A 16,318-nucleotide genomic window follows, 5' to 3' on the forward strand; every position below is an offset into this window, starting at 1 on the left:
TGAATTATGGTTTTCTCAGGTTATATGACCAGTAGTGGGATTGCTGGGTTGTATGGTAGTTCTGTTTTTCGTTTTTTTTTTTTTTTAAAGTTCCCCTTTCTCTTTTTTTTTTTTTTAATTAATTAATTAATTTATTTATTTATTTTTGGCTGTGTTGGGTCTTCGTTTCTGTGCAAGGGCTTTCTCTAGTTGCGGCAAGTGGGGGCCACCCTTCATCGCGGTGCGCGGGCCTCTCACTATTGTGGCCTCTCTTTTTGTGGAGCACAGACTCCAGATGCGCAGGCTCAGTAGTTGTGGCTCACGGGCCCAGTTGCTCAGCGGCATGTGGGATCTTCCCAGACCAGGCCTCGAACCCGTATCCCCTGCATTGGCACACGGATTCTCAACCACTGTGCCACCAGGGAAGCCCCTGTTTTTAGTTTTTTAAGGAACCTCCATACTGTTCTCCATAGTGGTTGTATCAATTTACATTCCCACCAACAGTGCAAGAGGGTTCCCTTTTCTCCACACCCTCTCCAGCATTTACTGTTTGTAGATTTTTTGATGATGGCCATTCTGACCGGTGTGAGATGATATCTCATTGTGGTTTTGATTTGCATTACTCTAATGATTAATGATGTTGAGCATTCTTTCATGTGTTTGTTGGCAATCTGTATCTCTTCTTTGGAGAAATGTCTATTTATGTCTTCTGCCCATTTTTTGATTGGGTTGTTTCTTTTTTTGATATTGAGCTGCATGAGCTGCTTGTAAATTTTGGAGATTAATCCTTTGTCAGTTGCTTCATTTGCAAATATTTTCTCCCATTCTGACGGTTGTCTTTTGGTCTTGTTTATGGTTTCCTTTGCTGTGCAAAAGCTATGAAGTTTCATTAGGTCCCATTTGTTTATTTTTGTTTTTATTTCCATTTCTCTAGGAGGTGGGTCAAAAAGGATCTTGCTGTGATTTATGTCATAGACTGTTCTGCCTATGTTTTCCTCTAAGAGTTTTATAGTGTCTGGTCTTACATTTAGGTCTTTAATCCATTTTGAGTTTATTTTTGTGTATGGTGTTAAGGAGTGTTCTAATTTCATTCTTTTACATGTAGCTGTCCAGTTTTCCCAGCACCACTTATTGAAGAGGCTTTCTTTTTTCCACTGTATATTCTTGCATCCTTTATCAAAGATAAGGTGACCATATATGCGTGGGTTTATCTCTAGGCTTTCTATCCTGTTCCACTGATCTATATTTCTGTTTTTGTGCAAGTACCATGCTGTCTTGATTACTGTAGCTTTGTAGTATAGTCTGAAGTCAGGGCGCCTGATTCCTCCAGCTCCGTTTTTCTTTCTCAGTATTGCTTTGGCTATTCAGGGTCTTTTGTGTTTGCATACAAGTTGTGGAATTTTTTGTTCTAGTTCTGTGAAAAATGCCAGTGGTAGTTTGATAGGGATTGCATTGAATCTGTAGATTGCTTTGGGTAGTATAGTCATTTTCACAATGTTGATTCTTCCAATCCAAGAACATGGTATATCTCTCCATCTGTTTTGTATCATCTTTAATTTCTTTCATCAGTGTCTTATAATTTTCTGCATACAGGTCTTTTGTCTCCTTAGGTAGGTTTATTCCTAGGTATTTTATTCTTTTTGTTGCAATGGTAAATGGGAGTGTTTCCTTAATTTCTCTTTCAGATTTTTCATCATTAGTGTATAGGAATGCAAGAGATTTCTGTGCATTAATTTTGTATCCTGCTACTTTACCAGATTCATTGATTAGATCTAGTAGTTTCCTGGTAGCATCTTTACAATTTTTTATGTATAGATCATGTCATCTGCAAACAGTGACAGTTTTACTTCTTCCTTTCTGATTTGGATTCCTGTCATTTCTTTTTCTTCTCTGATTGCTGTGGCTAAAACTTCCAAAACTATGTTGAATAATAGTGGTGAGAGTGGGTAACCTTGTCATGTTCCTGATCTTAGTGGAAATGGTTTCAGTTTTTCACCACTGAGAATGATGTTGGCTGTGGGTTTTTCATATGCCTTTGTTAGGTTGAGGTAAGTTCCCTCTATGCCTACTTTCTGGAGGGTTTTTATCATAAATGGGTGTTGAATTTTGTCGAAAGCTTTTTCTGCATCTATTGAGATGATCATGTGGTTTTTATCCTTCAGTTTGTTAATATGGTTTATCACATTGATTGATTTGCATATATTGAAGAATCCTTGCATTCCTGGAATAAACCCCACTTGATCATGGTGTATGACCCTTTTCATGTGCTGTTGGATTCAGTCTGCTAGTATTTTGTTGAGGATTTTTGCATCTATGTTCATCAGTGATATTGGCCTGTAGTTTTCTTTCATTGTGACATCTTCGTCTGGTTTTGGTATCAGGGTGATGATGGCCTTGTAGAATGAGTTTGGGAGTGTTCCTCCCTCTGCTATATTTTGGAAGAGTTTGAGAAGGATAGGTGTTAGCTCTTCTCTAAATATTTGATAGACTTCGCCTGTGAAGCCATCTGGTCCTGGGCTTTTGTTTGTTGGAAGATTTTTAATCACAGTTTCAATTTCAGTGCTTGTGATTGGTCTGTTCACGTTTTCTATTTCTTCCTGGTTCAGTCTCGGAAGGTTGTGCATTTGTAAGAATTTGTCCATTTCTTCCAGGTTGTCCATTATATTGGCATATAGTTGATTGTAGTAATCTCTCATGATCCTTTGTATTTCTGCAGTGTCAGTTGTTACTTCTCCTTTTTCATTTCTAATTCGATTGATTTGAGTCTTCTCCCTTTTTTTCTTGATGAGTCTGGCTAATGGTTTATCAATTTTGTTCATCTTCACAAAGAACCACCTTTTAGTTTTATTGATCTTTGCTATCATTTCCTTCATTTCTTTTTCATTTATTTCTGATCTGATCTTTATGATTTCTTTCCTTCTGCTAACTTTGGGTTTTTTTGTTCTTCTTTCTCTAATTGCTTTAGGTGGAAGTTTAGGTTGTTTATTTGAGATGTTTCTTGTCTCTTAAGGTAGGATTGTATTGCTACAAACTTCCCTTTTAGAACTGCTTTTGCTGCATCCCATAGATTTTGGGTCATCGTGTTTTCATTGGCATTTGTTTCTAGGTATTTTTGATTTCCTCTTTGATTTCTTCAGTGATCTCTTGGTTATTTAGTAGTGTATTGTTTAGCCTCCATGTATTTGTATTTTTTACAAATTTTTTCCTGTAATTGATATCTAGTCTCATAGCATTGTGGTCAGAAAAGATACTTGATATGATTTCAGTTTTCTTAAATTTACCAAGGCTTGATTTGTGACCCAGGCTATGATCTATCCTGGAGAATGTTCCATAAGCACTTGAGAAGAAAGTGTATTCTGTTGTTTTTGGATGGAATGTCCTATAAATATCAATTAAGTCCATCTTGTTTAATGTATCATTTAAAGCTTGTGTTTCCTTATTTATTTTCATTTTGGATGATCTGTCCATTAGTGAAAGTGGGGTGTTAAAGTCCCCTACTATGATTGTGTTACTGTCAATTTCCCCTTTTACAGCTGTTAGCATTTGCCTTATGTATTGAGGTGCTCCTATCTTGGGTGCATAAATATTTACAATTGTTATATCTTCTTCTTGAATTGATCCTTTGATCATTATGTAGTGTCCTTCTTTGTCTCTTGTAATAGTCTTTGTTTTAAAGTCTGTTTTGCCTGATATGAGAATTGCTACTCCAGCTTTCTTTGATTTCCATTTGCATGGAGTATGTTTTTCCATCCCCTCACTTTCAGTCTGTATGTGTCCCTAGGTCTGAAGTGGGTCTCTTGTAGACAGCATATATACGGTTCTTGTTTTTGTATCCATTCTGCCAGTCTATGTCTTGTGGTTGGAGCATTTAATAATTATCGGTATATATGTTCCTGTTACCATTTTCTTAATTGTTTTGGGTTTGTTATTGTAGGTCTTTTCCTTCTCTTGTGTTTCCTGCCTAGAGAAGTTCCTTTAGCATTTGTTCTAAAGCTGGTTTGGTGGTGCTGAATTCTCTTAGCTTTTGCTTGTCTGTAAAGGTTTTAATTTCTCCATGAAATCTGAATGAGATCCTTGCTGGGTAGAGTAATCTTGGTTGTAGGTTTTTCCCCTTCGTCACTTTAAATATGTCCTGCCACTCCCTTCTGGCTTGCAAAGTTTCTGCTGAAAGATCAGCTGTTAACCTTATGGGGATTCCCTTGTGTGTTATTTGTTATTTTTCCCTTGCTGCTTTTAATATTTTTTCTTTGTATTTAATTTTTGATAGTTTGATTAATATGTGTCATGGCGTGTTTCTCCGTGGATTTATCCTGTATGGGACTCTATGTGCTTCCAGGACTTGATTAACTATTTTCCTTCCCATATTAGGGAAGTTTTCAACTTTAATCACTTCAAATAGTTTCTCAGTCCCTTTCTTTTTCTCTTCTTCATCTAGTACCCCTATAATTTGAATGTTGGTGTGTTTAATGTTGTCCCAGAGGTCTCTGAGACTGGCCTCAATTCTTTTCCTTCTTTTTTCTTTATTCTGCTCTGCAGTAGTTATTTCCACTATTTTATCTTCCAGGTCACTTATCCGTTCTTCTGCCTCAGTTATTCTGCTATTGATCCCTTCTAGAGAATTTTTAATTTCATTTATTGTGTTGTTCATCACTGTTTGTTTGCTCTTTCGTTCTTCTAGGTCCTTGTTAAACGTTTCTTGTATTTTCTCCATTCTGTTTCCAAGATTTTTGATCATCTTTACTATCATTATTAATTCTTTTTCAGGTAGACTGCCTATTTTCTCTTCATTTGTTAGGTCTGGTGGGTTTTTATCTTGCTCCTTCATCTGCTGTGTGTTTCTCTGTCTTCTCATTTTTCTTAACTTACTGTGTTTGCGTTTCCTTTTCACAGGCTTCAGGTTCGTAGTTCCCGTTGTTTTCGGTGTCTGCCCCCAGTGGCTAAGTTTGGTTCAGTGGGTTGTGTAGGCTTCCTGGTGGAAGGGATTAGTGCCTGTGTTCTGGTGGGTGAGGCTGGATGTTGTCTTTCTGGTGGGCAGGTCCATGTCTGGTAGACACCACTAACTTTGGACTATGCTGTTTTGTGACTCAGTACCTTATCATTTACCATTTGGGTTTGGATTTTCTGTCACTTACAGTTAGGAAGTTGTGACTGATCTATTTGTGTATCACTGAAGGTGACATGATGCATTCTTCTTTGCAACATAATAGAGACTGGTTATTGGCCACACCGGACTGCCCAGCCACAGACAAGGAGATGGATGTGAGTGGGACATGGCCCAGCCATTCCACCATCTCCACCACAGGTTGTCAGGGAATGTGAAAGGAGAAGTTCCCCATCTACCTGTTATTAGGGGTGTTACCTTGAGACAGTTAACTTAGGCTGTGTTCACTTTAGCTTTGCTATGGGAACTCCTTCCATGGTTATTGTGAAGCTTCCATGAGATAAGGGCCATGAGTCCAAGGATGAAGAGGAAGCCATATTTCTCTGTAGCTGTTGGTAGGCTCTGAACTCCAGCACCAACCAGAGCCAGAGCTTCCCAGAGAAGGTGGGGACCAAGTACTGGGGCACATTCCCCAAGGAATCTGTTGGGGTTATCTATTACTGCATTAAAAACCACCCCAAAGCCTGGTGGCATAAAATAAGAACGATTTTATTATGTTCACAAATTCTATGGGTCAGAAAGTCAGACACAATAGGCATAGCCTGTTTCCACTCCATGACGTTGAGGACTTCATATGGGGACACTCAGATGCTAAGGGTGGCCTCAGCTGGGAGTTTTTCCACTTGCATGTCTCTCTCCCAACTGCATTGACTAAGGTGACTCAGAGGCTAGGCTTGACTGCCACTGTCCATCAGATCACCTATTCATGGCCCCTCCATGTGGCCTGGGATTCTCACAGCATGGTGCTGGGTTCCAGAGGGAGCCTCCTGAGAACCTGGTGGACACTGCATGGCCTTTTGTGATATAACTTTGGAGGTCATCAGCATCGTTTCCATGTAGGCTCTTGTTACAAGGCCACCCTTGTAACCATACCATCACAAGGCCATTAAGGCTACCCCAGTTTCACAGGGAGGGCAGTTAGACTTCACTCTTTTTTTAATTTTTTTTAAATTTTTTATTCAAACAGAAAGTCACAAAAATTATAATCATCCTCATCAGTTCACTCAGTCCCATGTAATTAATTTTTTTTTTCATCTTGATCTTTTGTTAGTACTTTTATGAATTCATCAGTTTTCCATTAGAGTTCTGAAAATGCTTATTCATTCAGCTCAGCAGTATAGTCAGTTACCAGAAACCTGTACTTGTCAGAGTCTTTTCCATGAATTCCTTGAAGATGAAACCCTTTTATAGGAACATTTTTGCAAAAGCATCAGAGTACACCCAGAACTGTCTATAAATGACAAAAGACTTAAAAATGACCATGGTTAAAGATCTGATGAAAGTTCATAATAATGCAATTGACAAGGAAATTTAGTTATTTCTGAGATATACATTTTAAAGTAATAACTAGAATTATGACTTATAACATTATACCAGAACATATAAGATTTTTAGAAATTTCATGGAATTAGACTCCACTCTTAATGGGAGAATCACAAAGTCACCATGCAGGAGAGCTGGTGGAATGGAAGATATTTTGTGGCCATCTTTGGGAAATACAACCTCTCAGAGAATCACAGCATCTCAAGGCTGATAGGGTGCCTAAAATTGGCCCTCAGGCATCCTTGGACAGTCACCTCAATCTCCTTTGCAATGTTCTGGCCCATGCTCACCTAGTCTCCATTGGTGTGTGCTTGGTATGTGGTGCCTCTTGCCCAGTGGGGCAGCCCCTTCCACTTTGGAGCTGCTTGGACCTGTACACATTTGCTTCTTTGGTTGAGGTGCCATCTGTAGTCCTTGGTTTTCTCCCCTAATTCTCATATACTCTCTGTACTGTCGCCAGGGGCAGGTGCCTCTCTGTCCTTAACCACAGCTCAGTGGAGACAGTTTCCATGGACTCTAAGTCCTCTCACAGCCTAGTATCCCAGCTTTACTAGCCCTTCCTCTGTATTCCACCCCCATCTCAGCCCTGATCCTTCAGAGACTGTTCAGGTTTGTCCATGAAGTAAATACCCTCTTGGGTGCCTCCCCAGTCCCTCCTTTCCATTTTCCCACTGCCAGAGCTTTGATTTCATTTAAATGGTTTCTTTTCAGCCCTAGTGGGTGACCTTGATTAATGAGAAGCATTTGGAATAATTCTATTCATCGTGCCAGACATTCATTTAAGAACAGGCATGCAACTCAAAGGAGACATAAAAGGATGATTGCTAGGGATTTCTGGGATTTTTTTCCCTAGAAGGAATGGTAAGATGAGAAATTTGCCTTTTTTGCTTCTGACCCAGCTGTGATGACTGGAGCAGTGGCAGTCATCTTGGGGACCATAAGGACCCATCCAGTGAGGATAACTGAAAGAGAGAAAGAAGTTGAGTGTTTGGAGGATTTGTTGTACCAACAAATTGCAGGCCTGAAATTGCTTGATTTCCAGACTTTTTTTTTTTACATGAGAGACTAAATATCCTTATAATTTAAACCATTTTTTCAATAAATATTTAGTTCACACCTAGGCATTCTTATAGCTGCAAGGGGCACAGCAGGGAACAACATAAAAATCCCCCATAGGGCTGACATTAGTGGAGGAGACAGCTGACAAATGATTAAATGAATGATATGTTAAACATGGGGCTGAAACATTTCACTCTTCCTGGCACTTCTCTCTGCCCAGAAGCTGACCTGAATGGGAAGGCTCCCTTGTCTCATGACTTCCAGCTGAGTTCAGCCAAGGGGTGCCCCAGCAGGACACCAGAGGGTGGAGAAGAAAGAAGTCAGAGTATTTCTCCCTCTGCTCCCTCCAAACCAGGCAAGGATTTGGCAGTGGATGTTCCTTATCAAAAGCCACAGTTCCAGCTCCTATTGAGCTTCTATGTCACATGGCTTCACCTCTCAGCAGGGTCCAGTAATCCTGCTCCCTGACACTTTACCTCCAACACTCCTTCATCCCCTAATCCTGCCCACACTCCCATCATTCATCCTTCTTTGATCTCCTCCTTCTCCCAAGGATGCAGTCTCTTCTACCCGAACCCTGACAGATGTTGATGGTAAGTGCTACATAGAAAATTATTTCAAGGAGGTTCACAAGTATAGAGGAGAGGAACAGATTTAAAAGGCAGGCTGGGATAGGTCTCAGTGAGAAAGTGACATTTGAGTAAAGATAGGAAGGAGTCATAGATATCTGGTGTGTAGGCACATTGCAGGCAGAAGGAGGAGCCTGTGCAAAGGCCCTGTGGTGGGCCTGGGCCTGGATGTTCAAGGAATATCAAGGGAAGTGGTGTGAACAGAACAGACATAATGAGAGGAAGAGGGGTGAAAGGTGAGGTCAGTGAAGCAAAAGGACAGAAGCTGTTAGTGCGTTGAAGTCACTATAGGACACTGTACTTGTGTATAGGGGCCCCTGCAGGGGTGTGAGCAGAGAAGGGACAGGCACTGATTGTGTGTTAACAGAATCGCCTGGCTGCTATGTGGGGAAAGCACTGAAGGGCCAGGCAGGAGCAGAGATTCCAGCTAGAAGGTGAATGCATAGACTGAGCAAGAAGAGATGGTGGCCATAGCAGCAGACGTGAGGTGTGGCTGAGTTCTGGGCATCTTCTGAATGTGGAGCAGCCAGATTGGCAACAGAGCAGTTGTGGGCCTGTGAGATAGAAGAGTTAAAGATGACTCCAAGGTGTTTGGCCCAAGCACCTGGAAAGATGGAGTTGGTGTTGCTGATACTGGGAAGGCATGGGAGAAACAGGACTAGAAAAAGGATGCCAGGAGCTCCGTTCTATACACTTGAAGTTTGAGGTGTGTGCCAGACTGGGTTTTGGCAGCCCTCGGTGCCCCACATCTCCTGGGGTTCACATGTTTGTGCAGTCCCTTCCCCTCGTGCCTGGATTGGCCCAGGGACCTGCTTGAACCCACTGAATGCAGCACAGGTGATAGGGGGCCTGTTCCTGGCCTGGGTCTTGGGAAGGCCTGACACCTTCTGCTTTTGCACCCTTGGAAGCCAGCTGCCATGTAAGAAGTTGGCCCACTCCCAGACCACCGTGATATGGAGAAGACCGGGCAGCCACATAAAGAGGCTCCCGTGGGGGAAAGCAGACATTGACAGTCCCAGCTGTGCCCCCAGCCAGCACCGGCACCAAATGCTCACAAGCGTGAGGCATTACGCCTTGCAGTTATCCCAGCCGACACCATGGGAAGCCAAAGAACCATCTAGTTAACATACTATACCAAGAGAAATAATAAATTGCTCTTTCAGGTCTAAAAAAAAAAAAAGAAAGAAAGAAGAAAGATTTGGTGCATTCATTCTCAACTGGAGGCAAATAAATGGGACTAAAATATTACTATTATCACTAATAAACTCTAGGCTAGAGAATGTAGCTTAAGAGTGAGAGACAAACAGCCTTCCAAACTGGATGCTGTTTGGGCCGACTTACTTGTCCTGTCACAGACGCCCAGACAGGGGCAGGCTTCACTATGCTAGGGAGAAGATTCTTCCCCTAGACAAGCAACAGAGAATGCCAGCCCTCTGTGGGGAGCTACCTCCCATCAGGAAGTGATGAGAGTCTGAGATGAGCATATAGATTACTTCCAAATTTATCAGTCAGATAAATTACACTGTCTCCTCTGGTGCAGAGTGAGGAAAAGGGCAGAAAAAGGTCCTGAGTTTTACTAATTGAGCTCCATTCACAAAGTGAAAAACATCACGAGTGGGAAAGACGCTCCACCCTTCCCCCTCCCCTACTGCTATAGATTGTAGCTCTTCCCTTGTCAGTTTTATCTACTACCTGTGCAATACAATAGCTACTAGCCACGTGTATTAAAATTTAAATTAATTTAAACTAAATACATTTAAAAATTCAGTTTCTCAGTCACTCCGGCCACATTTCAACTGCTCTGTAGCCACATGTGGCTAGTGGCTCCTATATCGGACAGTGCAGCTTTACAACATTAACACTATCAAAGAAGGCTCTACGCGACAGTGCTAACATGAGATTGTTATCTTTTTCATCTTCGTATCATCAGTGCCTGTAACCAGGCCTGACTCAGAGGCACTCAGAAATGTTTCTTGAATCAATATATGAAAATAGACTATTGTGATTTTGTTTTTCACACCTGCTTCCCACTGTTGCTTTCTAAGCAACAAGATATGAAAATGGAACACAGATATTTTGTTAAATAAGTCGGTTGAAGAATATGCATCATTTGATCTTTTTTTTTTTTTAATATAAATTTATTTATTTATTTTTGGCTGCCTTGGGTCTTCGTTGCTGCGCGCGGGCCCTCTCCAGCTGTGGCGAGCGAGGACCACTCCTCGTTGCGGTGCATGGGCTTCTCATTGTGGTGGCCTCTCCCGTTGCGGAGCACGGGCTCCAGGCATGTGGGCTTCAGTAGTTGTGGCACACGGGCTCAGTAGCTGTGGCTCGCGGGCTCTAGAGCGCAGGCTCAGTAGCCGTGAGGCACAGGCCCAGTTGCTCCGCGGCATGTGGAATCCTCCCGGACCAGAGATCGAATCCGCGTCCCCCGCATGGGCAGGCGGATTCCCAACCACTGCGCCATCAGGGAAGCCCCTGATCTTATTTTTATTTAGAAATAATTGTTTGTATGCACATAGATATATATGTTTAAAAGCACAGGAAAAAGTCTTGAAAGATACACACCAGACTGTATTTACCATCTAATGGTTGAGATTGGGGAAGGGAAATGAGGAACTTTTTTACTTAAAAAACTTGTTATTAGGAAAATACATTACTTTAGAGTAAAAAAAAAAAAAAAAAGTAACATTAGATAGTATGTTAATTTTCTTGGTATATTAAGAAAATCATGGCTATTCTTTTTTTAACATCTTTATTGGAGTATAATTGCTTTACAATGTTGTGTTAGTTTCTGCTGTATAATAAAGTGAATCAGCTATAAGTATACATATATCCTCGTATCCCCTCCCTCTTGTGCCTCTCTCCCACCCTCCCTATCCCACCCCTCTAGGTGGTCACAAAGCACTGAGCTGATCTCCCTGTGCTATGCAGCTGCTTCCCACTAGCTATCCATTTTACACTTGGTAGTATATATAAGTCCATGCCTCTCTCTCACTTCATCCCAGCTTACCCTTCCTTCTCCCCATGTCCTCAAGTCCATTCTCTATGTCTGTATCTTTATTCCTGTCCTGCCTCTAGGTTCATCAGAACCATTTATTTTTTAGATTCCATATATGTGTGTTAGCATATGGTATTTGTTTTTCTCTTTCTGACTTACTTCACTGTATGACAGACTCTAGGTCCATCCACCTCACTACAAATAACTCAATTCATTTCTTTTTATGGCTGAGTAATATTCCATTGTATATATATGCCACATCTTCTTTATCCATTCGTCTGTCGATGGACACTTAGGTTGCTTCCATGTCCTGGCTATTGTAAATAGTGCTGCAATGAACATTGTGGTACATGTCTCTTTTTGAATTATGGTTTTCTCAGGGTATATGCCCAGTAGTGGGATTGCTGGGTCATATGGTAGTTCTAATTTTAGTTTTTTAAGGAACCTCCATACTGTTCTCCATAGTGGCTGTATCAATTTACATTCCCAGAAAATCATGGCTATTCTTAATATGAAATATTAATGAAAGGTAATTTTAAGAGTGAATAAAGTATTAAGAGTGTTGAGGTATAATGACAAATCACAGCCATTGGCCTGGTGAGCATTGTTTGCAAACCATGAAATCTGTTTCCTAAGGAGTGTACAGAGTCATGTTTTCTTTCCCAAAACATGGCTCCCTTGCTAAACTGCAGAGAAAGATAGGGCCAAATGGCACAGTTCTCATTTTTCTGTTATACCTCCTGACCCAGCAATATGCTTTCTCCCACCTCTCCTTATAGCAATTACTTTTGTTCATTGCAGGAGCAGTCTTCACCCTGGGAATGTACCTAGTCACCGTGCCCGAATCAGAACACTGACACACTGACTGTGATAATCTTCTTGCTTTACTTTGCCTTACTTTGCCCCTGGTTTGGTGGTTTATGAGCTCACAGATGCTGGACCAGAATTCAGTACATAAAATAAAGACATTCTGTTTGAAAAGGCCAAACCTAAATTGCTGAAGCAGGGCATTAAAGCCTGAAGCAGTGCCTTAAAAAGGAGCTAGTGCCATCTAACCCACACCAAAAGTCAACCTGGTTTCAAAATGAAGATCTTTAAAAATGCTACATGCCATAGTACTTCCTCAGCCTTTTTTTTTTTTTTTTTCTGTCACTACAGGAATACTAAAACCAAATGAGAATGACAAATAATGCAGAAAGACACGTTTAATGATCAGTTGTGTTTTATTTCATGCTCAGTTGATGGGAGAAAAGAATATTTTGATCCAACTATTAAAATGAATGAATTTAAAGATATGAATATCATCACCCAGAAAAATGGCACTAACAAAATAGTTTTTAAAGTGAGGAGGATAGATTTCTTTGTAATTATTGTGTTCACTATTATTCATTTTTAAATAATGATGGATTCTAAGCTCTGATAAAACACCATGAGGGTGATTCCATCCCTTAGGAGCTAATACTTGAAGAGGTTGAGCTGTTTAGTAAATTACTTCTTTCTTAATGTTATGTTCTGTTCCTGTTTCTGTTTTTTAGACCCACTATGAAAATGGGGAATATATCATCAGGCAAGGTGCAAGAGGGGACACCTTCTTTATCATCAGCAAAGGAAAGGTAAGCCCTGGTAGCATGAGAGAGAGATGCACAAGGGGGGCCTGGGGTTCATCAGCAACCCGTGGAGGAGCATATGTGCAGGGTGTTGAGCTGTTTGAGGTTTTTTCTTTTCTGAAACTGATAAAGAAATCTTTGAGAATGTATTTCCTGAAAATGCGGAAGAAGAAAGAAAAAGTATAACTTTGAAGACCAGCAAACAGCCTGTGTTCTATGGTATAATAATCATGATGCTAGATGCCACTGATATGTCTGCATAAATGGAAAATTTTCCATAATAATTAAAAAAGAAAAGACTAAGGTTGCTTTAAAAAGTCTTTAACAGGAAAAAAAAATCCATCCAGTCGTTAGGAGCAGTAATATTGTAATAATTAAATATCTGGACTTTGAAATCAGATGGCCCAAGTTTGAATCCAGCTATGAAACTTACTAGTTTTAGTACTCCCTAGGCAAGTTATTTAACACTCTGAGGCCAATCAGGAAGTAAATATATTCATGTTTCATTGTATCTTCATAAAGAAATCTTTAATGGATACTAAGAAATTATTAGAAGTGGTTAAGTGTAGGGGAAGGGGTAAATATAGGGTAGACAGGGACATAAAAATCATAATTTATTTCCTTACATAATTTTTAAAAGTTTAATATTATAAATAATAATTTAAAAAACCCAAATATGAAATTGAGAGAATTGGAAAATGAAGACATGTAGATTAATACTTTAATATTATATTGCTAAAAATACCTTAAATTCCTTTCAACAGTAAAGTCCTAAATCATTATTGCATTTAAGTGTCATTTCACTATGTGCAATGTGATTTGAACTTATTTTGCTTTACAGTAAGTGATCCTTAAAAAGAAGTTATAAGTACTAAGTAAAGTAAAACACTGGGAAGGAAATGCAGGTACAAGGGTATTTATATGGCAGTTTTCACTTTTATAATTATCACTTTTAAAAAATAAGTAAATTTATTTCTTCTAATTTAACAAATATGACTGACCTTATGGCTCATGTAAAATAGGCAAGAGAGATTAACAGAGCCACAGTGAACAGGATATGTTGAAAGATTATAGATTTTGTTGGATCACATTTTAGAGAATTCTCTTTGGACTAATTGTGAATTTTAAATGTGCATATGTCAATGTTTACACCAGTGGCATATCCCACTAAAGGGAAGAAAACAGTATTTATACTTTTTCATACCTGTTCTTTTGACTGATATCAGAAAGCCTGGGATAGAAATAGAAGTCAGGGACTGGCTTCCTAAAAAGCAACATGAAATGACATCTGACCACAGTTATGGGTAAAATTATATCTTGTATTTTCCAATGTTAGAGGATAAGAAATGTTAAGATTTTGAGGTTTATATATAAATTGTTTGAGCTTACCATTTATTGCTTTGTTCTTAATATCGATGGAAGAATCAGGGAAAACTGAAAATCCTCATGGATGTAAATTATTTGATTGGTCACAGGGGGACTTTTTGCCCTGGCAATCCTAGATTTATTTTTTTATATTATATTGCTAATTCTTTGCTCTCATGGAATGATATGTTTATCCATTAAGATGAAATTTCTGACAGGCTTTTGTGACTACCAAACTACTGCAAATTCCAGCACTACCTAAAAGAAGTTGTGGTTTGTAACTAGTTTCAGCTGAAGACAGGTGCATTAGTGGTGCTATTTTATGAGTTTTGTAATATGTATACATAGAAATAGCATGGGTATTACACCAGAGGAACTGATTCCCTTGGCAGTATTTCAGACCACTGTAGGGATTCTGGGAGAGAAGTAGTAAGAATATATTGGAATTTTTGGACACATCCAAGATTTTTGTTTTTAAACCAGGCATAGATTTTTCTTGACCTTCTTTTTCAGGTCATACAACTTAGCTGCCATGATTCTTAATTATACTAATTATATAATAATATATGATTTATTTAGTATGTTAATTATATGAATTCTAATATTAATGTATTGGAGTTACTACATTAAGTTTTAAGAAGCAGAAGGTGAACACACTTCAGTCCCAATAGGAAGCAATAGAAAATGATAAGAGAATGAGAGTAGGTTCAGGTGAGCAGGCAAATAAGTTGTAGAATTGAAATATTCTAAAATTATGTGTGTTGTTCTAGGTGTACAGATGTCACCTTGTTTTCATGTACATTTACGAATTTATAAAGGATAACTCTGACAAAGATATTTTCTTTGTTACCCCCAACCTGGCTTTTCCTTAGAAAATGTGAGACAGAGACACACAACAGGGGCTGTACAACTACAAATGGATTTCCCCTTGTTCAAGTTCATTTATTTGAGAGTAAAACAGTTTTTATTTTTCTATAAAGCACATTCACACAAAGAGAAAAACATTATAAAATAAGCTTGGAAATATTTGTTTTTTTCCCCATTAAACCTATACAAACTGATTTTTCTAAAACTTGGGCAGATGCTTCAGTGATGTCTAGAGTACCTGGTTCTGCCTCAGGTAGAAGCTGAGTTAGTTCTTTATACTTTAATCAGTCTGTTCCACTTGCCTGGAAACCTGACTTGTCCCCCCCAACAGTGAACCATATGCACTCAAGGATTCATAATTGAGCAAGAAAAATACCTCTGATAAAACTTTATGCCTATGTCCCTCTAGTTGTGTTGCATCAAAAAAAAAAAAAAAAAAACTCTCCATAAGTAAGTGGAACCAAAATTGAACAGGATTGGTCGATACAATTTCAGAGTTTCAATAATAATTGAAAAGCATTTTGATTTTCTGATTCTATTTAACTTATCTTGTATGCTACCATTAGAAAAAAGTATTTCAAAAATTCTTGTTCATTAAATGCCACTTAAAACCACATGGCTTTGCTTAGAATTAACAAGGGCTTAAGCATGTTGGTTAAACAAATGGGCTTAACACAATATTCAGTGTTGCTGAATATGGGAAGTATGCTCTTATGGAAATTTTGTTTGTATGTGACATATATATATGTGTATATATATATATATATATATATATAAAATATATAATATCAGAGTGAAACATGAATAATTTCATTTCAAGAACGAACATGCACATTATCCCCACTTCTGTTCACCATGTAACTAAACACCCCAACCATTGCAGTAAGTCAAGAAAAAGATATAATGTTTGGAAATGAAGAAATAAACAGTAATTATTTACAGGTGGTATAATTTTAGCTTGAGTTTTTTATGTAGACAGATAAATTATTAAAATTAATATAAGCTTAGCTAGATCAGCATCGTTCAGTGCTTTTTCCTCTGTTGATGGAACTATTCTATATCTTCACAACCTAACGTGGTAGCCATTAGTCTCAAGTCACTAAATTAAAATTAACTAAATTAAATTAACCAAAATATTCAGCTTCTCAGTAGCCACATCCTGTCAGAATGGCTATTATCAAAATGTCTACAAATAACAAATGCTCGCAAGGAAAAAAGGGAGCCCTTGTACACTATTGGTTGGAGTGTAAATTGGTGCAACCACTGTGGAAAACAGTATGGAGGTTCAGAAAATTAAAAATAGAACTACCATATGACAGCAATTCTACTC

The 16,318-nt window shown here is 38.9% G+C and overlaps 1 protein-coding gene across 3 annotated transcripts in view; it reads left to right on the forward strand.

The window, feature by feature from the left end:
* Window positions 1-16,318, forward strand: part of PRKG1 (protein kinase cGMP-dependent 1) — a 1,248,399-nt gene that overhangs the window by 1,006,821 nt on the left and 225,260 nt on the right. For all 3 annotated transcript variants that reach the window (XM_036828090.1, XM_036828088.1, XM_036828091.1), the window contains one exon: window positions 12,685-12,762. In XM_036828090.1, coding sequence (XP_036683985.1) covers window positions 12,685-12,762 — 78 coding nt within the window. The remainder of the gene's footprint in view (window positions 1-12,684; window positions 12,763-16,318) is intronic.

Source organism: Balaenoptera musculus, chromosome 16, assembly GCF_009873245.2.
Source record: "Balaenoptera musculus isolate JJ_BM4_2016_0621 chromosome 16, mBalMus1.pri.v3, whole genome shotgun sequence".
In the NCBI taxonomy this organism is placed as follows: domain Eukaryota; kingdom Metazoa; phylum Chordata; class Mammalia; order Artiodactyla; family Balaenopteridae; genus Balaenoptera; species Balaenoptera musculus.